At 36.9% G+C, this 23,206-nt stretch overlaps 1 protein-coding gene across 1 annotated transcript in view; it reads left to right on the top strand.

Annotated features, from left to right (window-relative positions):
* APPBP2 (amyloid beta precursor protein binding protein 2) overlaps positions 1-17,200 on the top strand; it is a 52,225-nt gene extending 35,025 nt beyond the window's left edge. The window contains exons 6-13 of the mRNA XM_047080907.1: positions 1,998-2,087; positions 4,028-4,095; positions 4,176-4,281; positions 4,976-5,100; positions 7,999-8,084; positions 10,193-10,383; positions 11,454-11,619; positions 12,644-17,200. Of these exons, the coding sequence (XP_046936863.1) occupies positions 1,998-2,087; positions 4,028-4,095; positions 4,176-4,281; positions 4,976-5,100; positions 7,999-8,084; positions 10,193-10,383; positions 11,454-11,619; positions 12,644-12,897 (1,086 nt within the window). The 3' untranslated portion in view covers positions 12,898-17,200. The remainder of the gene's footprint in view (positions 1-1,997; positions 2,088-4,027; positions 4,096-4,175; positions 4,282-4,975; positions 5,101-7,998; positions 8,085-10,192; positions 10,384-11,453; positions 11,620-12,643) is intronic.
* Positions 17,201-23,206: the final 6,006 nt, after the last annotated feature.

The raw sequence follows: 23,206 nt of genomic DNA, 5'->3' as shown, positions 1-23,206 counted from the left end.
TTCACGTGCGCCCCCCTCCCCCATCTTTTTATATCTCTGCATAGGAACTCATCTTAGCCACTTCTGATTCCTCTTTTCATTCCTGTTGTTCATACTGTCCTCTGGAACTCTGCACTCTTCTTTCTGTCACGTAGATTGATTCATATCTTGCCATTCTTTGCTTCATACCCAGTTCTACCAATGTATTGGTGGTCCAGACTCACCAGTGTATTCAGTGGAACAAAAATGCCTTTTATTTATCAGTTTCCACTTTCTTTACTAGGCAGTTACTGTTTAATTGACAGTTATTTTGTGTCTACATTTAGATTAAGAGTTTATAATGTTTTTTATTCGTGGTCTTTGCAACACTCAGCACATTCATGAGGAATGTTTAAGGCCGTAAATGTATCTTGAAGGATTTTGATTGTTTTTTTTTTTTAAGTAAACTGTATGCCCAGTGTGGGGCTTGAACTCACCACCCCAAAATCAAGAGTCACATGCTCTAACAACTGAGCCAGCTAGGCACCCTAGATAGCTTATTCTTTTAAAAATAGATAAGTTTGTCATTGATAGCTACAGAAAAGTATGCAAATATCGAGGATATAGCTTAATGAATTATCATCATATTTTGATATTAGCATGGCCTCAGTTATGCCGAGGTAATATAAGCCCCAAAATAGCAATGACATGGAAAAATAAGGTTTTCTTGCTCATGCTACATTCTGTCTTGGGATGCCTGTGGCTCTGCTTAACATTGTTTACACTTTGATCAAAACCATGTGGTGAGCATCCTGTATTTAGAACATTACCAGCCTTAGAGCAGAGGCAAAAACATCATGAGGAAGTATTACTTGCTCTAAGAGCTTTTTCCCAGAAATCACACATTTCACTTCTCATATTTTAATTAGTTTTTAAATTGGCCAAAGGAAATCACATGACCATGTCATCTTTAATGTGGAAGGGAAGTATATCCTTCCCCAAAGAGGAGCTGTAAATATTTTAAATTTTTTTTTTTTTTATTTACTTTAAGAGACAGAGCGGACGAGGGACAGAGAGAGAGGGAGAGATAGAATCCCAGGCGGACTCTGTGCTGTCAGCGCGGAGCCTGATGCAGTGCTCGAACTCATGAACCATGAGATGATGACCTGAGCCAAAACCAAGAGTCAGACACTTAACTGACTGAGCCACCCAGGCACCCCAGGAGCAGTAAATATTTTAAAGCAGTATTACAGTCCACTACAGTTTGAAGGATTTTAACTTACTACTCTGAAACAACATCTGGTTATTATAAACCAGGTTTTCTTGGCCTAAATCACATACATTTCATTTTTATATAAAAATTGCTTCTGAATCTTTTAGGTGGAATGGAGAAGGAAGCTTGCAAAGGAAGTATTTTCTTCCACTAAGCACTGGGAGAGGAAGGACATATTGTTTTATTTCCCAATAGATACCTAGGTGTTAACACATTGCCTGGCACTAAACCTCTCTGCACCTCATTTTCCCATAGTAGTTTGCATCTCATAAGGCTGTTGTGTCAGTTAAATGTGTTAATACACATAAAGTGCTTAGAATAGTAGTTCTCACAAAGTAAGCACTCAACTAAACAGGTAGTTAAGATACAAAATAATAAGCATTGCCTTAGGAGAAGAAAGTATAGGAAGCCTAATCTAGGGCTTGAAAGACAAGTTAGGTGGGTTTAACTTAACTAACTTGGTTAACTTAACTTGGGTTTAAGAGTTCAGGAGAGAAGAATGTATACAAGGCAGAGGGAGCAGTATCTGCAAAGTCTTGTGGGCAAGAGAGAACATGCTCTTGATTTCTTCATTGTCAGTTTTTCAAAGAAAAATGTAACAAACTTACGCTTTCAAGAAAACTTAGTCTCAGAAAATTTTAAGTGTAAATACTTTGTGTGTGTTCTTATTCAGGTACTTGAAAGCTTAGGAGAGAGATACACAATCATTTCATTACATACTGTCAGTTTGATTAATCAGTTTTTACTCTTTGTAAATATTTTTTAGGCTTACAAATGGTGCATTGAGGCAATGAAAGAAATCACAGTGGGCTTACCAGTCAAAGTTGTGGTGGATGTTTTAAGACAAGCTTCTAAGGTGAGTATAATGTTAAAATTATTAATGAATTACAAGATTTAGCAAGCTTTAAATCTGTTTTAGTTAACTTGTTATTTAACAAGTTAGGTATTATGTACTTCATGGACCAACAAGGTCTATTTTCTACGTTTCTATGCTCACTTTTAGAAAACTGGTTTCTAAAACTATCCTATGTTGTAGAATTGAGCTAATTTTCCTATATCCAGAAAACCCATGAAAAAATTCATTTTGATAATACAACTCACTGAAGTACAGATTGAAACATTATTTTGGTGCTATCCTAACTTGAGTTTGCTTTTCTTTTTCTTTTATGTTTATTTGAGAGAGAGAGAACGTGTGCGTGCGTGCGTGTGCATGAGAGGGGGAGGGGTGGGGTGTGTGTGTGGAAAGAATCTGAAACTGGCTCTGTGCTGTCAGTACTGAGCCGGACATGGGGCTAGAACTCAGAAACCATGAGATGTGACCTAAGCTGAAGTCAGATGCTTAACTGACTGAGCCACCTAGGCGCCCCAAGTTTGCTTTTGTTTTTCTTAGCCTTTCCAGCAGCCTCAATTCCTTATGCCACAATTGTAGGGACTTTGGTCATTTTTCTCCTTAAGGCTAACCTAGTATTAAATCTTAGAGTGGTAGTATTATAGCCTCACAGTGTCATACTTTTCAAGTATATTCTTTCTACCCAGAGGTTTTTCAGTTTTGAGTATTCCATTTTGGTTGATTTTAATTATGGAAATTTCAGTTAGAATAAAGATCCTAAATTTGTAATTTAAAAGGGTCTAAGATTCTGCGAAACTTCTTAAATAAGTCATTTTAGACAAGTAAGTGGCATAACTTTATTCATATTATCAGAGCTAGAAGAGGGATATTACTATATTTTTAATTAATTTAAAACATTGAATATACACTTAATGTTAAGACAGTTTAATATATATGCAAGATTTAGGAGTGCCTAGGTGGCTCATTTGGTTAAGTATCCAACTCTTAGTTTCGGCTTAGGTCATGATCTCATGGCTCATGAGTTTGAGCCCGCACTGGGCTCTGCGCTGGCATCACGGAACCTACTTGGGATTCTCTCTCTGCTCCTCCCCTGCTCATCCTTTCTCTCTCTCTCTCTCTCTCTCTCTCTCTCTCTCTCTCTCAAAATAAACTTAATATATATAGGTGCAAGATTCCAAGATTTGTATTTCTTTTTTTTTTATTTTTAAAAAAAAAAAATTTTTTTTCAACGTTTTATTTATTTTTGGGACAGAGAGAGACAGAGCATGAACGGGGGAGGGGCAGAGAGAGAGGGAGACACAGAATCGGAAACAGGTTCCAGGCTCCGAGCCATCAGCCCAGAGCCTGACTCGGGGCTCGAACTCACGGACCGCGAGATCGTGACCTGGCTGAAGTCGGACGCTTAACCGACTGCGCCATCCAGGCGCCCCCAAGATTTGTATTTCTATATGCAGATAATATTTAGAGTTTGAAAACTATTGGCTATTTTCATGAATCAGAATATTTTAAGAATAAGAAAACTTGAAATTCTATGCATTTTAAAATTAACAGAGGAAAACTACAAGATACTTGAGCCACTCTAGAACTGAGATATAAATAAGCAGCTTAGAAAATACTATATTGAACCCTCCCCCCTACTTACTTATTATGTAATCTGGAAGGATGGGAGTATACCAGCTTTGTAAGATAACTTTGTTATAACAGGTTTGTATTGGGCATGACTGTCAAAATTTTTAATTTTGTAATTTCCCAGAATATGTACAGATCTGCTTATAATAGAATTTTCAAGTGCTTGGAAGGGAAGAAATTAATAAATAGAACCCTTTTATTTATGTTTGAAGATGCTTCTCTTCTTTTGACCTTTATAGTCTGAATATATAATACGTACTTATTTTAGCACACTAATTAACTGAGAGTTATTTAATAATCTTTTGCTTTATCCTTAGGCTTGTGTTGTAAAACGTGAATTTAAGAAGGCAGAACAGCTAATTAAACATGCAGTGTATTTGGCACGGTAGGTGATTATTAATAAAAATACCATTTCAAATTGTCTCTCCCTGCTTTATATCCTAATAGTTTTATATCTTTTTATAGGGATCATTTTGGATCCAAACACCCAAAATACTCTGATACACTGCTAGATTATGGGTTCTACTTACTCAATGTAGATAATATCTGTCAGTCTGTTGCAATTTATCAGGTATGTTAATGGTTGCACTTTTTTCTTTAAACTGGAATTGCCTTGCTGACCTGTATTTGTTTGTGGTGTATAACCCGCTTTCTAAGAACAACTCTTTCTGAGCCCCTCCTCAAATATGGCACATTATTTTACTAAATAATATCTAGAAGGATTAAAAATAAATGTTTTAAGAGTTAAAGAGAACTATCCAGGAAAAGAATTTTTAGCTTGTGGGCTCATATTTAAGAGTACTTTTCCATTTATCATTTTGCCCCCGTAATGACTTGTCTTCATTGTTGATTTGGTATGAGTCATTAGACCTGTCTTTGTAATAGCAACGAGAGTTGATAACAATTCTTTTAGGTCTTATATTAGTCATTCTCAGGTAAATGTGTTATGCCATCACTCTGGACAAGGCATTCTTGATTTTATAGTTCACTTTTGAAGAAGGACATAGACAAAAATACTGATGTGATTCCTAGATATATGAATGATTTTTAGTATGAAACCATTGCCTTTTAAGTTCGATTCAGTCTTCAGAAAATCAGGCCTTATAAGTGATTTTTATGTTCTCTTGTGATTTAAATACAGCAGGACTTTTGCCTCAAAACTGATGAGATTGTACATAGAATATATATTTAAATTACTAGGGTGCTTAATATTACTGGGTAGCATTTTCTAAGGATTTATAGTAGTGTTTTCATTACTCTTTCAGGCAGCCCTTGACATTCGGCAGTCCGTGTTTGGTGGCAAAAATATCCATGTAGCAACAGCTCATGAAGACTTGGCTTATTCTTCTTATGTTCACCAGTATAGCTCTGGGAAATTTGACAATGCACTGTAAGTTCCACGTTCCTTTTCAGTGAGAGATTAAATGTTGTTGCTGTTATTTTGTTTTTCTTAATCCTTTATGGATTAAATTTGTCTTCCTGGAGTCTTAACAAGATGCCTAAAATGTTTTTGAAGTCATCCAAAATAGTACCAATTTATAAGCCATTCATTTAGATTTTATGTGGTTTAATGTTGGGACTTGTATATCTTCATGCAGAATATGGCTTATCTTTTGAATGCTTTAATAATTTTTCTTTGGGTATAATACAGTAGTCTCTGTCTAAATGATAGACTTAGAAACATTTTGCTCAAAACATGCAGAAATACTGAATAAAATACAACACTCATCTTTTTAAATGTGTAACTGAGCTTCAAGGAGAGAGAGGAAATCCCCAAGGGCCAGTCATGGACTAAAATCCAATAGGGTAGACATGAACTATGGCATAACTGTCCGGGGGTGACGAGAAAGCTTAGAAGTTTCTGTACCCTTGGTTTGACAGCAATCCTGGATTCAAGAGGCGTTTAGCCCACATGAAGGTGTGAGTTAGAAGTGAAACACTCAGATGAAGCCAAGATCAAGGTTGCACCCTCAGGGAAAGAAAGGGCAGACTGGGAGGAAAAAAAAAATTCCCATTGACAAGAAAGAGGGCAAGGAAACTTGTTCATCTCAGGTTGGGCTCTCAGTTGAACAAAAAAGGAGCCTCATAGCAGAATTTATAACTGTCATACATTCAGGAACCCCCAAACTGAGGAAAACATTTAAAAAGTACTTTAGGACTGCTAGTTCTCCTGAGATGCCTTTTGGAAGAAAATGCAAAACTCTCGAAAATGATTAATTCTCAACTGAAACCATACAGATTTTCCATAGATCTAGCTCTACCTAAGATGAACTCACCATAAAAATATTTCAAAATAGGGGCACCTGGGTGGCTCAGTCAGTTAAGCATCTGACTCTTGATTTTGGCTCAGGTCATGATCTCACAGTTTGTGAGTTTGAGCTCTGCATCAGGCTTTGTGCTGACAGCATGGAGCCTGCTTGGGATTCTCTGTCTGTCACTCTCTCTCAAAATAAATAGACTTTAAAAATATGTATTTCAAAATCCACTAGGGAAGCATTTCTTCTATTAGCGGGAATCAGCAGATATAATGAACAGGATTAGAACCCAAACAGTATCAGCTAATAAAACTTTTTGGTTGATACTATAAAGTAAGTATTCTTAAATGATTAAATATATAAAATGGGTTAGCAAACTATGGCCTATGGGGAAAATAGTTTTATTGGAATATAGCAATACTCATTCACTCATGTATTGTCTGTGGCTTTCATGTTACATCAGGAGAGTTTGGGAAGTTGGGACAGAGTATATGGCCCCACACAACATAAAATATTTATTATCTGTTTCTTTACAGAATAAATTTGCTGACCTTGATGTAAAAGAAGGAATCAGTAATATTTTGGAGGGTAGATAAAGGTGAAAAAAAGGGCAGATTTTAAAATAAAACAACTGATAGATGCTACAACCTGGATGAACCTTGAAAACATTCTTCTAATTGAAAAACCAGTCACAAAGGACCACATATTGTATGATTCCATTTGTATGAGATGTCCAGAATAGGCAAATCTGTAAGAGACAAAGTAAATTGGTGGTTGCCTAGGGCTGATAGAGTTGGAAGAAAGTCAAGAGAGACTTTTTTTGTTTTTGTTTTTGTAATGTTTATTTTGAGAGAGAATGCACATGTGCCACACGTGAGTGGGGGAGGGGCACAGAGAGAGAGAGGGAGAGGGAGGGAGAGAATCCCAAGTAGCCTCCACGCTATCAGTGCACAGTCCTATGCAGGGCTCGATCTCACAAACCATTAGATCATGACCTGAGCTGAAATCAGGAGTCAGATGCTTGACCAACTGAACCACCCAGGCGCCCCCTGCCCCACCCACCCACCCCCTGCCAAGCATCCCATGCCAGAGTTTCTTATTAGAGTCATGAAAATATTCTGAAGTTGCTTGTGGTGATGGATACACAACTCTGAATATACTAAAAACCACTGAATTTGTACATTTCAATGGGTGAATTGTGTGGTATGAATCATATTTCAGTAAGAGCTATTTGAAAAGATAAAATGTAATAGCTAGTATTAGAACATAGTCATTGACATTAAAACTCAGTAGACAAGTTAAACAGCACATTGGACACAACAAAAGTGACCATTAGTGAATTGGAAGACAGATATGAGAAAATTAATAATTACCTGGCAGATGGGGATAGAAGACTTGGAGTTATTTGAGAGGAACTGGTAGATAAAATAGGCAGATAGCTTACCTTCTGTTTGGTGAGAGGGGCCATAAACAAACAACCAAACACATCAGATGAGAATACTTGTTATGTGAAGAAGAATAAAATAAACTAAGAGTAAAGAACTATAGTAAATTTTTTAGGGACTTTTGTATAGGCTTGTCTGGAAAGGCTTTTCATTGAAGAGTAAGCCATGGATGGATATTCAGGGGCAGAGTATTCTGTAGAGACGGTAAAGCAAGTGCAAGAATCTTAGGTGAGAGTATGCTTTTGCATGTTCAGAAAACTGCGATGCCTTTGTGTTTGGAGGGCAAGGAGAGGGCTGTTTCTGAGAATGTAGATGAGGTTGGAGAAGCAGCCCCAGTGAAAGATCATGTTGAGACTTGTAGGCTGCACTAACAGTTTCACAGTTTATTCTGTGGGAGATGGAAATCTGTTGGATGCCAAAAGTTCAGTCCACAACAGATTGGAAATTTAAAAAACAAAAACCAGCACCCTTTACCACAGATAGTTTTAGAAATTCCATCGGTATTACATTAAAAATTGTGATTTTTTTAAAAAATGCTTTAATTATTTGTAACTAAAAAATGCCAGAATATATCTGTCTGTATTGCAGATTTCATGCAGAAAGAGCTATTGGTATCATTACCCACATTCTACCTGAAGATCATCTTCTTTTGGCTTCTTCAAAGAGGGTGAAAGGTACCCTTTACAATTAGTCTCCAATATATGTGTGTATATATATATATATATTTAGGTTTCTTTTGCTGTCAGTTGTAATATATGTCTAGTCTCATTTTTTTTAATGATATATGGTATATGTTAAGACTATTTGTTTCCTTGGGTAGTAGCATAGGATTAGACTATATCTACATATTACTAAGATAGCCAGGTCACTGATTTAATGTATCTGCCTGCAGCTCTACTTAAGAATCTCCAGTAGTTCATAGTAAAAAGGTTAACTTCTCTCATATAGTATTTTTAATAAGCCAGAATATCTTTTGTCTCTTTTTTCTTTCTTCCTCCCTCCCTTCCTCCTTTTCCTCTCTGTCATGCCTTCATTCATTCATTTCTTTTGAGAGGAGGATGAAAGAATAGCACATGATTATTGCACAGTAACATGGATAGCAGACTATAGATGAGTTTTTACATACCTTCAACTTTATAGTGCAGGATTTTGAAACGCAGCTTTATATCAGGTTGCCCTTAATGTTGCAGGACTCTTACTAAATACCACTTTCTTCTCTTCTTTTTTTAAAAATTTGTTTTAATGTTGATTTATTTTAGAGAGAGAGACACAGTGTGAGCGGGGAAGGGGCATAGAGAGAGAGGGAGACAGAATCCAAAGCAGGCCCCAGGCTCTGAGCTGTCAGCACAGAGCCTGATGAGGGCTCGAACTCACAAGCCATGAGATCATGACCTGAGCAGAAGTTGGGTGCTTAACCGACTGAGTCCCCCCAGGTGCCCTGACTTTCTTCTCTTCTTATATTCACTTTTCTTCTAATCACCACCAAAGCCCTTTCATTGACGGCATTTATTTTGCCAGCATGATTGGGCCACTAGTGTAATGCCATGCATATTGGAGAAGTTTTTACCTTAATTCTGGAACTGGTTCTTTTTTCTCTCTAGGTTTGCATTTTTAAGAAGCACAAGTAATACATATTTAATGTAAAAATTAAAAGTTAGAGAAAAAAGAAAAATAATAAATTAAGTTAAAGGTTATATTTGGTTAAGGTTAAATTTCTGAATCTTCTGAATCTTTCCAGATTCAGCATTTTGGTGAATATTTTTTATACTGTTTTTCCCCAAATTATGAAATGAATGAACTTTTTTAGTTGTATTTTGCTTTTTTCACTTTATACATTGTGAACATGTTTTCATTGCAGTACATGCGGATATATATCCTTTTCTAATGTTTTTAACCTCACCTCTATTATTTGTCCTTTATATTGTTTTTAACCTTTTGTTCTTTAAAAATGCTATAATGGGGGTGCCTGGGTGGCTCAGTCAATTAAGCATCTGACTTTGGCTTGGTCATAATCTCACGGTTCTTGAGTTCGAGCCCCACTTTGGGCTCTGTGCTGACAACTCAGAGCCTGGAGCCTGCTTCAGATTCTGTGTCTCCCTCTCTCTTTGCCCCTTCCCTGCTCATACACTGTTTCTCTCTCTCTCTTTCAAAAATAAACATTAAAAAAAATTTTTTAATGCTATAATGAACTAAACTTCTTTTACTTTTGTGCATATGGACAATTTTCCTAGAAATAAAATCACCTCGTAAAAGAATTTGTATTTTTAAGACTTTAAGTGGAATTTGAAAGTCTTGTATGTGACTTTGAAATTGCACTGTCTTCTTGCCTGATTTAGTTGGTCAAATGAGTAGGAGGAAACCAGTTCTTTCTGTTGTATTTGGTTAAAGGTTATATTTTATAAAGTTTGGTTTCAAAATGTTCAACAGTACTTAGGTACTCCTTGACACAGTTTCATAACTTTAAAAATTTTGCCTTTTCCTCCTTGTCTTGGATTGCTTTACGTAAGAAATTCACATTGGCAAAATATAACGCTCTAGTAAAGCAGAAATTAATTCTGCAAAATATTTGATGTGTACCATTGTTTTTAAATTCGAAGTTCATTATACTATCCGAAGTAGAATGACCCTCCCCAAAGTATATTTTTTCATTAAAGTGGAATATTTTCATCTTTACCAGTTCTAAACCATAACCACAAACATTTGTTGAATTTAATTTTAAATTATATGCTCTGATTAGCTTTGATGGTTTTATTTAAGCTAATTTTATTGCTTTCTTAATCAGCTCTTATTTTAGAGGAGATTGCAATTGACTGTCATAATAAAGAAACTGAACAGAGGCTGCTTCAAGAAGCTCATGATTTGCACCTGTCTTCACTCCAACTAGCTAAAAAAGCTTTTGGGGAATTTAATGTACAGACTGCAAAACACTATGGAAACCTTGGAAGACTTTACCAGTCAATGAGAAAATTTAAGGTAAAAGCCTGTTTTACTACATTTTTCTCTTACTAAATAATTTTAGGTAATAAAGTCCGGTCTTAAATAACAAGTCTTAAATAATACATCATCAGTAATCTTAACTATTTAAGTGTACATTTATTGGGGTGCCTGGGTGGCTCAGTCAGTTAAGCATCCTACTTCGGCTCAGGTCATGATCTCATGGCTCATGAGTTCGAGCCCTGTGTCAGGCTCTGTGCTGACAGCTTGGAGCCTGGAGCCTGCTTCAGAGTGTGTCCCTCTCTCTCTGCCCCTCCCTCACTCACCCTCTGTCTCTATCAAAAATGAATGAACTTTAAACAATTTTTAAAAATAACAGAGTGTACATTTATTTTACTCCTACCTTATTCCATGAAAAAATTGAGAAGATAGCTAGTGTAAAACAACAGAGTCAAAATATAAACAAAATTCAAAATCCAGACCCTGGAAAAATAAGAATACATCAAAAACCATAAAGGCTATTACGGTTATTATAGTTAGACTATAACTACATAGTCTATAGTTATAGACTATATAGCTAACTATATAGACTATATAACTATAGACTATATAGCTAACGGCGGGGCATCAGGCTGGTATACAGGGAATGTCAGATACTAAGGTGTTATTAATTGTAATGATAAAAATTTACTGAATTCTCTTTTAGAATTTTGGGTTATAAATTCTTAATCAAGTGTATGCCTATGTGAATGAACGTACTATAGTATGGGGTTTCTTAACAAGGTTCAATTAAATTTGGGATCATGTTAACAAATAATTTTCATTTTAAAAGGTTTTAATGTTAATTTCTTCTAATAATTTTTTATTACCAGGACAAGTTTTCTCATCATTTTTGGCATAGGACACTATTACTGTCATCAACTAAGTAACTTCCCAAAGTAGTAATGCTGCTCATAGGCGACTTTTGGATTAACATAGTATGGTTTCTGATCTGATTATGTTATGCCATCCATGTTTTTGGCATTTAGAAGAATCTTGCTTGTTGGGTAAGAATTGTTAACATAAGAAAAAATATAATCTAATGCTAATACAGCTTCATTTTTTTTCAGGAAGCTGAAGAAATGCACATCAAAGCAATTCAGATTAAAGAGCAACTTCTTGGTCAAGAAGATTATGAAGTAGCCCTTTCCGTGGGACATCTGGCTTCTTTATACAATTATGACATGAATCAGTATGAAAATGCTGAGAAACTTTATTTGCGCTCTATAGCGATTGGTATGTTATTTTAAAATTTTATTAGTCAACTGATTAGAAATCAACATATCAACATGTCCCATATGTTGTGTAGGGAAGTGTAATTACTAAGACTTCAATGAGTTTAGAGCTGCTAAGGATATCCAGAAACCACTCAAAACTCATCTGAAACATTTGCTAAAGATGATTTATTGATGTTGAAGCCAGTAGCAAGAAGTATGACAGTTTAGGCAGAGTGTCAAGGATAGGCAAAAGCAGTAATTCTAAACTATTTGTGTAGTTACTGCTCCCTCCGCCTCCCTTTTCCTGACTTTTAACATCATAGATCAGGTTTACCTGTTTTTGATAAAATAGAATCATACAATGTATATTTTTATATGTCTGGTTTCTTTTGGTGAACGTGAATTGTGAAATACATCTGTGTTGTTCCATATCACTGTTGTTTATTAATTTCCAGCGCTATATTTTATTGGATTAGTATATCATTATTTATCCATTCTGCTGTTAATGGATATTCAGAACATTTGGTTTCCATTTTCAGGCCTTTTACAAAATAAGATACTGTGGCCATCATCTAAGGTGCCTGTTAAAATTCTTCCCTGTTTTGGGGCACTTGGCTGATTCAGTCAGTAGAGCATGAGTTTGAGCCCCATACTGGGGGTAGTGATTACTTAAAAAAAATTCTTCCCTATTTTTATATTGAATTGCCTATCATTCCTTATTGGTTTATAGAAGATCTTTATATACTATGGATGCAGCAAGCCCTTTGTTGGTTGTATGTGTTGCAGGTAGATAACTTTCACTCTGTTGCTTGTTTCTAAATGGTGCCTTTCAAAGAACAGAAGTTCTTAATTCTAATGTAATCGAATATATTTATCTTGTTTGTGGGTACGCAATCTCATTAGTTTCTCATTTATCCTAGGAAATAAAACCAAGCCATCTTATTTAAAGAATTGAACTTGTGTTGTCTGTAAGAACCTCTTGTTGTTGCTTCATTATTTGAGCTTTCTTTCTTTCTTTGTGTGTGTGTGTGTGTTACTTTCAGGGAAGAAACTGTTTGGTGAAGGCTACAGTGGACTAGAATATGACTACCGAGGTCTCATTAAACTTTACAACTCCATTGGGAATTATGAGAAAGTGTTTGAATATCACAACGTTCTGTCTAACTGGAACCGGTTGCGAGATCGTCAGTATTCGGTGACCGATGCTCTTGAAGACGTCAACACCAGCCCCCAGTCCACTGAAGAAGTGGTACAGTCCTTCTTGATTTCTCAGAATGTGGAGGGACCGAGCTGCTGAGGGAGTACCTCAGTTAACTAATTTACCTTTTCCCAGATTCCAGGGAATTCATACTGTGAAATCAAAACCATGTTGTTTTTTGGGGCTGGAATTTGCATTGAAACACTGGTCCAGTCCATTGACCCTATTTGGGTGATCCCTATCTTGCAGAGTGTCCGTAGGAATAAGCATATATTCAGTTATATTCAGCATGTACCGCATGTATAAGTAGTCTGGCCCATATTTTCAACCTAGTAGAACAAACAACAGGAAATCTTTTTGTTGGTTTTTTTTTTTTCATTTAAAAAAATAATTCATTTTGCAGAAAGCCTGAAAAGAACCCCTAAATAAAACTATTTAAGAGTTTAAAAGAGTTGCATTCTTATTACGTAAGGATGATTTTAACAACTTTTTAACATATAATTCTTCCTTGTGGAGGTATTCAATACTGTATTGTAAAGAAATTTTATGGGGAAAATCTTTATATGCAGTATGGAAAAGTTAACACAGTGCTGATAGAAGAGGGACATCCTGACTTAGGTTTGGCCACCTTACCCACGGAAGTGGATACAACCACTCCAGAGCTCTCTTACGGGAAGGACTGTCAGATTCATCTGAACTGGACCAGTGTTGATCTGTAAATCATAGAAAAGCTGACAGACCAGCACTTTTATTAACCCTTTGGTTGTGTTGGGGTTTTTTGGTACAACAATGCAAGATGCTCTGATAGCATTTGCTGACAGGACCAGGAGGACCTAAAATGGACCAGCCTAATCTAGAAAGGGGTTATTTGGACCAGAGGCTTTAGGTTATTATTTTAGCCCCTGCATATACTTTTATCAGTAGAATGTTTCATTTAGATATATGATGAAAAGTAACAATGCAAAACTTATATTCATGTAATTAGACACCAAACTTGGGAAATTTGGCAATTTCAGTGGCATATCTTTAGTCAGTGTGCACAGATGGCAGTGCCATAAGCAAGTCTATAAATATCTGCCGCAACCAACCCCCTCATTTTAAATGTTACCCTAATAATCAGTGCAATTAACAAGTATATTGGCTAAGAGTCATGAAATAATAGCTCATGTTTGGGAGGGACTTTTAGGTTACTATGTGGTTTGTGGGGATTCATGGAAAAATGAATGCCCAAAAGAAGCAATTCTTCTGAGATCCTTTGTTTTTATGGTAATAATAGTACAACTGGGTCATTTTATTTGAACTTCAAGAGTCAAATACAAAGATCCCCTAATTATATATCTATTTCACTAACTTGTCTTCCTTTTATTGGGTTTTGATTTTTTAAATTTTAACCCAGTCGGGTTATTTAATGTTGAGGTAATTAATATTCAAATTTGGGAAGTTGTAACATGTAGCAATTCAAGAAACAAAAGGTCTTTTGCTGTTACCTCAGTTCTTATTATAGTGGCCTATTGGGTGCCTCTATAGTTAAGAATCAGGGTTTTCCCCCCTATTTTCAGGGGTTCATGACTTGGCTGTTAGAGATGTTGCTCTTGGCTAATGCTTGGAGTAGTCTGTGGGTGAATGAATGTGTGTTGAATTTTGGTTTTCTTTTAACATGCACGTTGGGGTTGGAGGGGGGAAGAAATCTAAACTGTCTGCCACATTGAGTACAGAAAAATTAATTAGAGATTTCAGATCAATTTGATTTTAAACACTTTTGAACTTCACAAATCTAATCTTGTTTAAAACTATTATTTGCAGTCTTGTTAGTTATGAGCCAGTGTTTTTAAGACCCCATGAGGGGATTGACTGGGGGAGGTACGTAAAGAGATGAAACAAGCCTGGACCCTAGGATTATAACTATGATTTCAAAACCTGAGTTTATTCCTCAAATTGAATTAGTTTCTTTTTAATTTTAAAAGGAGTACATTGGCACACCTGCATCTCCCCTCCCAGCTCATTGCAGTCTAATGCCAAGAGGCACCTCTTTGTTAATTACCAAATAGTCCGTGACCAAGGACTAACATTTTTTAAGTTACTCAGCTCTATCCTCGTGGGCCTATATATTTAATACCTCCAAAGATATTTTCAGGATAGGCTTTGTATACTTTTGTTGGTTATTTAGAGTCCTGTGGTATGTTTGTGGTATAGGAATGTCATGGTAAATTGTTTTTCAATAAATATTTTGAAACTCACGTTTCCATACGAAGTTTTTTTTTTTTTTTTTTTTTGTAATCTGTATTTTTTGGTTTTGTGCACATACAGCATTTCCTATGATAAAATCAAGCAAATGACTTAAGGCCTCATCCTCTCTTAATTCAGTTTGAGCTATAAAGCAACATGATATTTAGAAGCCTAAGATCACAGGGTGATAATGTTAAGTGGCAGCCAGTTTTTCTAAAAACCATTGGTAGTTTCCCTTTATTACCACTGCTTTAATGTAGTGTTCTGTAAATCTGTTTGATTTAATGCAAACACTGTAGGTTGAGAAAAGAGATTGCCAGTTTCTGTTAATGATCTAACAATATGTTATTAATTCTGGTTCTAATGAATAATACCCTTATGATTTTAAGTCTGGGATTTATCCTTTTCCTAGGGATGTTTAGGGTAAATTAGAGAGGTGAATGTCACCATGATTTATAGGGTTAAAAAGAATCTCAAAGAAAGAAAAGAATAAAATTTACCTCACAATAACCAATAGCTTGCACAAGCTTTTCACATAGGGTGGGGTTAGGTGTAAGGAAGCCTAAACCAACCTAAAGATATTTCTGAAAGTTCAGCAAAATAATAAAAGGCCTTTGGTCTCATTCTTCCTGACTTTCATTTCTTTCCTCTTACCCAGTCTTTTTCCTAAAGTTTGGTGCTATTCAAGTTGGGTGCATCAGGGGGCTCTACAAATACTCATGTGCTACAGATTGTCAGTCACTCCAGCATCCAGTGTAATAGAACTGATTGGGTTTTTTAGAACACCATATTTAAGGGTTCCCAAAGCTGACTTTGCCCAAAGCTTTAGGACCCTCTATTGTCATCAAAGCTCTGTCTCTGCTTGGTTAAAAACAAACTCACCATTGCTCTGTAGTAACCCTTGTGCAGTATGCGCTCATTAGTGAAAATAAAGGATTTGACAAAGGCCTTTGTTCCCAGCCTGTTTGGGAAGAGTTCATAATGTTGTGAAAATTAAGTACATAGGCTGCAATCTTATACATAAATGGGAGTGCCATTTGGTAGCTCCTTACGTGCAAACAGAATGCTGAACAGTAAACACACCTGAAACACAATTGAAGCTTGTGGCCGTACTTTACGAATTGAAACAACGGTTTGCTTAGTAGCAGGTATTCTTAACTGCCACTTGGTCTTTATTTTTCTCCCCAGAATTTGTAGCCTTGCTGCTTGCAAACTCTTCCTTTCCTGGATGGCAAAGTTACTACTGGAAAAATACTTATTTATATAAGTATAGACTTTTTTAAGAGTTTTATTTTTGCTTTAAAAATTAATGTATATATTTCACCTCTTGGCTTTGGAGGACCTCAGTTCTTGCTAGGAAAAAGAAAATTTTTTAATCTGACACTTGGATTACTATCCAGCTTGAACACTAGTAGTTGTATTGTCCACAAATCTCAGGAATGTGTTAGGCAGAAAACTGGTTTTACCCTGTTGGTGATCTGAAGGAATGTGCTTTAGGATTTATTAAATAATACTATTCTTTAATTGCAATCCTAGGTATCTATAGCATGAGTGGCCTTAGTGAGTTTGTTGAAGTGCACATTTTTTTCAAAAGTAAAATTTAAGATTAAAAATATATGCTATATATAGATATCTAGAAAACCTGGTTTGTGGTGCACAAATTAAGTGTTGGATCACTAAATAACTGTTGCAGGTACCATTTGTGTAACATTACTCATTTCTGTATATTCCTTTTATGGAAAGATATGTTGCCATGGTAACTAAAACTTTTCAATTTAGTTCTACTTTTATGATGTGAATGAATGCTACATTTTATTAAATATTACCAAGTCAGTACTATTTTTATACTTTATTAAGCAACAGGGGATTTTAGGTTAGTAGACTCAAAAGCTCTTAATGAAACAAATTACTAACAATTCTTTACATGAAAATCCCCACGAATAGTGCCACAGTAATTTCTATAGAAATATCTAGGGTCATTGATAGATTTTTTTAAGACGATTCTTCATTGTGTCAGAATGACCTTTCATATCATCCTTAACACAAACTTGTAGTGCCCACCATTATGTGTAACCATTGAACCATACTAAGTATGTTTGTAACCAGCATTGTGATATATTCTGTACTTGTATTGCTAAAAATGAATTATTGACCTAATAAATATAGTGTTCCTGCATTCATAGTGTATCTGTTTCCAATGTAGTTGTGATCGCTTTTGGTCAGGACTTGGGATTATTATTGCAGCCTGTCTTTATTAGAGAACAGTGTGAGAGAAGCTGTTGGAACCAGAACAAAAGTGCTCTTGTTCAAGAAAAATAAGATGTGTGGCAGAGGAGACACGTGGTAACCGCATCTGGAGGTGGTGCTCATGAAGGTACTTGGAAAAGACAAGGTAGTACTTAATGCAGGAGGTGTTTAGTCTTTACAAAAGTAACTACACCATTTTCCCTAGTCTTCTATCTCTGAAGCTGAAGGCGGGTGAGGAGACCTGGTGAAACTCTGCTGGCAATAGTGGAGAGAACCCTGGATTTGGGTTTCAGTTCCAGCTCTGCCTCTGAGCAGTAAGAATCTGAAATACGTCATTATGAGCCTCTTTGTGTTTCATTTCTTCGTATGAATGCGGGGGGGGGGGGGGTGTCAAAATAGGTCTTTTAAAACATCTGCCATGAAACAACATGAATCTTAAGCACTCAGAACAGCAAGTACAGGAAATGACACCAAATTTTAAATTACTATTAAGAAAATTAACATTTAAAAAATTCCACCTTCACTTGCAATAGCACTGGTTTTATCTCAACTGCCACCTTCAGTGATACTTGTAAAATTTTTCCTTTTACGTTCCATGACTTTGAACATGCTGTTCTCTCTTTTGTATGGAATCTCATTTTCTGCCTAAACTTTAATTCATCTGTCAACCTCAAAGGACAAGGAAGCCTTCCCTGAAACTTCCCTGAGTTGCCTCTTCTTGATACTTAAGCAGCATTTTATTTAAAGCTTTGCTAAAGCCGTTACCATATGATCGTGCAACTCAAGAATTAAAACTTCCCAGCTTATAAACATTGCTGATTTGTGTGTTTAACAAATTTAACATAGAGTTTACTCCTTGACAGATACTCTTCTTTTTTTAGAGAGAGAGATTTTTGTGTGTGTGTTTTGTTTTTTTGGAGAGAGAGGGCTCAAGTGAGCAAGGGGCAGAGAGAGAGAGAGAGAGAGAGAGAGAGAGAATATTGTAAGCAGGAGTTTAAGCTCGACATGGAGCTCAGTCCCACAACACTGGGATCATGACCTGAGTTGAAATCAAGGGTCGGACACTCAAGTGACTGAGCCACCCAGGTGCCCCTGACATATTATTCTAAGTGTGTTAGCAAACCACACTCACTCACTTTATAGACATTTATTTTTGTAGTTTGAAAATTCAAGGCAAACTCATCAGTATATATATCCAAAATATATAAAGAACTTCTACAACTCAATACCAAAAAACAATCCAATTGAAAAATGGACAGAAGACATGAACGGATATTTCTTCAAAAAAGACATACAGGGGCGCCTGGGTGGCGCAGTCGGTTAAGCGTCCGACTTCAGCCAGGTCACGATCTCGCGGTCCGTGAGTTCGAGCCCCGCGTCGGGCTCTGGGCTGATGGCTCAGAGCCTGGAGCCTGTTTCCGATTCTGTGTCTCCCTCTCTCTCTGCCCCTCCCCCGTTCATGCTCTGTCTCTCTCTGTCCCAAAAATAAATAAACGTTGAAAAAAAAAAAATTTAAAATAAATAAATAAATAAAAAAGACATACAGATGGCCAATAGACACCTGAAAAGATGCTCAACATTATCATCGGAGAAATGCAAATCAAAACTACAATGAGCTATCACATCACACCTGTCAGAATGTGTGCCTGGGTGGCTCAGTCAGTTGAGCAACTGACTCGATTTCAGCTCAGGTCATGATCCTGGGGTTGTGGGATTGAGTTCTGCATGGGGCTCTGTGCTGAGCATGGAGCTGCATAAGATTCTCTCTCCCTCTGCCCCTTTCCCCTGCTCACGCTCTCTATAACAAAACAAAACAAAACCCAGAAACAGGCATTGGCAAGGATGCAGAGTAAAAGGAACCCTCTTGGGGCACCTGGGTGGCTGTCTTGGTTAGGAATCCAACTCTTGGTTTTGGCTCAGGTCATGATCTCACCATTCAAGTTCAAGCCTGGCATCAGGCTCTCTGGAGAGCCTTACAATGTGGAGATTCTCTTGCTCCCTCTCTTTCTGCCTCACCCACCCACACATGCATTGTCTCTCAAAAATAGATGAATAAACTTTAAAAAAGGAACCCTCTTAACATTGTCCATGGAAACACAAATTGGTGCAACTATTGTGGAAAACAGTATGGAGGTTCCTCAAAAAATTAAAAATAGAACTACCCTATAATCCAGGAATTGTACTACTGGGTATTTACCCAAAGAATACAAAAACAATCAAAGGGATATGTGCTCCCTGATATTTATTGCAGCATTATTTATAATAGCCAAACTATTGGAGCAGCCCAAGTGTTCATCAGTAGATGAATGGATAAAGAAGATGTGATATATAGATATATAGATATCATGAGATTGCATCACATATATATATATATATACACATATATATATATGAATATTATTCAGCTATAAAAAGGAATTAAATCTTGCCGTTTGCAACAACATGCATGGAGCTGGAGAGGATAATGCTAAGCAAAATAAGTCAGAGAATGACAAATATCCTAGGATTTCACTCATGTGGAATTTAAGACAAACGAGCAAAGGGAAAAAAAAAAAAAGACAACACAGTCTCTTACTATAGAGAACAAACTGGTGGTTACCAGAGGGGAGGCAGGTGGGGGACTGGGGGAAACAGTAGATCAGAATTAGAGTACACTTATGATAAAAACAAACCAAATAACATGCCAGTTAAACATTAATAGGAATGTGGTTAGATAATCATAGATTCAGTTAATGAACAATATGCAGAAGATCAAACGATTGAAATGATTAAAATACCAAACTGTATGTTTATGTAGAAATAACCAAGAAACATGAATATAGGAAAAGCCCATGGTGAATAACTAGTGATTACTTTATGTAAACAAAAAACCCCATACATATTTATGTAAAAATATATGTGAAACCATTTTTCTCAAAGTATATTCATTATAAAAATATATTGACAATGATCACCTTTGGAAAGAAGGAGTAGGGGTAGAATTCTAATAAGGGAGGAAAAACTTTTCATTTTGTAACTATCTTTACATTTTAAATATTTTTACTAAGAAAAATTCTTGTAACTGTATAACCAAGAGATAAGTACATTTAAAATATTGGCACATTTCTCTCTCTCTTTTTTTTTCCTGTATATATGTATTTCACATTTCATTCATGTTTCATATGCATTTTGGTATCCAGCTTTATTTCTATCAAACTGTTTCCCTACACTATTATATATGGAAAATGTTATTTTTAATGACAACATAGTATACCACCATGTGGATGGACCATAATCTATTTAATGCATCTTCTATTGTTGGAAGTGTTATCTATTGCTTTACAGCAAATTACCCCCAATTTAATGGCTTAAACAAAAAATATTTATGAATTAACAATTCCTATGGAACTGGAATTCAGGAATGGCTTAGCTGGGTGGTTCTGACTTAGGGTGTCTCATGAGATTGCATCAAGATGGCACCGGGACATCTGGGTGGCTCAGTTGGTTAAGCATCTGACTTTGCCTCAGGTCATGATCTCACAGTTCATGAGTTCGAGCCCCATGTTGGGCTCTGTGCTGACAGCTCAGAGCCTGGAGCCTGCTTTGGATTCTGTCTCCCTCTCTCTCTGTCCCTCCCTCGTTCACGCTGTCTCTCTCAAAAATAAAAAGGTTTTCAAAAAAAGATGGTATGAGGGTTGCAGTCATCCTAAGACTGGTCTACAACTGAAGGATCTATTTCCAAGATCTCTCCCTCTCATGGCTATTGGCATGTCTTAGTTCATTGTCACATGAGCTCTCCATAGGGCTGAGTGTCTTCATGACATGGCAACTGACATCCCCCAGGACAAGTGATTCCAACAGAGAGAGCAAGACAAAAGCCACAATATCTTTCGTGATCTACCTGGAAGTCACACTGACCATTTTCACCATATTCTGTTCATTAGAAGTTGGTCACTAATGACAGCTCACACACAGGGAAGGGGAATTATTCCCATGCCTTGGAAGGAGCAGTATCAGAATTTGTGGGTATACTTTAAAACCACCGTACTAGAGTTTTTCCCTATTGTAATTACCTCTCTTAATGATTATGCTTGACACTAAAGCTTTGTGCACATCTCAGATTCATGTCTTATACATTCCTCATAATGGAGTTGCTGAGTCCAATTTTGACACACAGTGCCAGGTTGTATTAATTTCCATTCAGGTTGTAATATATCAGAATTCTTATTTTTCCACACCCACAGCAACTCTGGGCTTTATAATTTTTTTTCATTGCCAGTGTGATACAAAGAATCTCATTCTTTTCATTTGCATTTCTTGGATTAGTGCAATAAGATGATGTGTTTTAGGTTTGTGAACCACTGACTTTTCAGAGACTTAACTCAGAAGTCTCCTGCTGGCAAACAATGCCCTGTATCAGTCTTTTTTTTTTTAATGTTTTTTTAATGTTTATTTACTTATAACATGAGAGAGAGAGAGACAGAGCACGAATTGAGGAGGGGTAGAGAGAGAGAGAGGGGGACACAGAAGTCAAAGCAGGCTCCAGGCTCTGAGCTGTCAGCACAGAGCCTAACGCGGGGCTTGAACTCATGAACCACGAGATCATGACCTGAGCTGAAGTCGGACGCTTAACCAACTGAGCCACCCAGGCGCCCCATACCCCTGTATCAGTCTTATGTGCATCAAGAGCATTTCCTTATTCCAGAACATCTTCCATGACTCTGATACTCCTGTTCCAGTTCTCTGGAAACTTGTCAGCTATCTGGAGTTCAAGACTTGAATTGGATTCTAGTCTGCCCCTTCATCCCACCTCCTTATAGAAAAACAATCCTAAGGGAAGGATCTGTTTTGGGGCAAGTTTCTAGGCTTACATCAAGGCTGAAGACTATCCTCTGTTTTAAATCAGGAGGATTATAGCTCTTTTAGAAATAGGAGAGAGGCAATGGATTAGCTAATCTTTTGAAACTTTTTATTAAACAAAAATTTCAAATATATGCAAAAGTAGAGAACCTGGGATAAGGAATTGCCTTGTACCTCTCATCCAATTTATAAATCCATGGCCAATCTTGTTATGACTATTCCTTCATCTGCTATGGACCCTGCCTTTGCTGCTGGATGGATTTATTTATTTATTTGTTTATCTATTTAAGTTTACCTATTTATTTTGAGAGAAAGAGAGAGAGGGGCAGAGACAGAGGGAGAGAGAGAGAGAGAGAGAGAGAGAGAGAGAGAGAGTCACAAGCAGTCCCTACACCATCAGCACAGAGCCCAATGCAGGACTTGAACTCATGAACCATGAGATCATGATGTGAGCCGAAATCAAGAGTCAGATGCTTAACAGACTGAGCCACCCAGGTTCCCCTACCACTGGATTATTTTAAACCAAATCCCAGACGTCTACAAATAATACATTGTTTATCTCTAAAACATAAGTACTTTAAAAATACATAACTCCAGGGTCGCCTGGGTAGCTGAGTCCATTAAACATCTGACTTTGGCTCATCAGGTCATGATCTCGGGGTTCTTGAGTTCAAGCCCTGCATTGGGCTCTCTGCTGTCATCACAAAGCCTGCTTCAGATCCTCTGTCCCTGTCCCTCTCTGCCCCTCCCCCACCTCCCTCTCTTTCTCCTCTGCTTGCTTTCTCTTTCTCAAAAATAAACACTAAAAAAAAATTTTTTTTTAAATACATAACTCCAGCAGAGAGCTTCTCCTCTACGGTTCTGCCCACTGCTCCCTTGTTTTATTCAATAAACTTCTATCTCCTTTTTAAAAAGTACATAACTCCAAAAAGTTATTACCATACTCAAAAATATCTAGTTATGGGGGCGCCTGGGTGGCTCAGTCAGTTAAGCGTCCAACTTCAGCTCAGGTCATGATCTCGCGGTCCGTGAGTTCGAGCCCCGCGTCGGGCTCTGTGCTGACAGCTCAGAGCCTGGAGCCTGTTTCAGATTCTGT

Source organism: Lynx rufus, unplaced genomic scaffold (genome assembly GCF_022079265.1).
Source record: "Lynx rufus isolate CCGP_SWC_20201006 ecotype Redwood Valley unplaced genomic scaffold, mLynRuf1.p SCAF_18, whole genome shotgun sequence".
In the NCBI taxonomy this organism is placed as follows: domain Eukaryota; kingdom Metazoa; phylum Chordata; class Mammalia; order Carnivora; family Felidae; genus Lynx; species Lynx rufus.
Note: the sequence above shows the minus strand (reverse complement) of the source record. Positions and strands in the feature narration are given on the sequence as shown.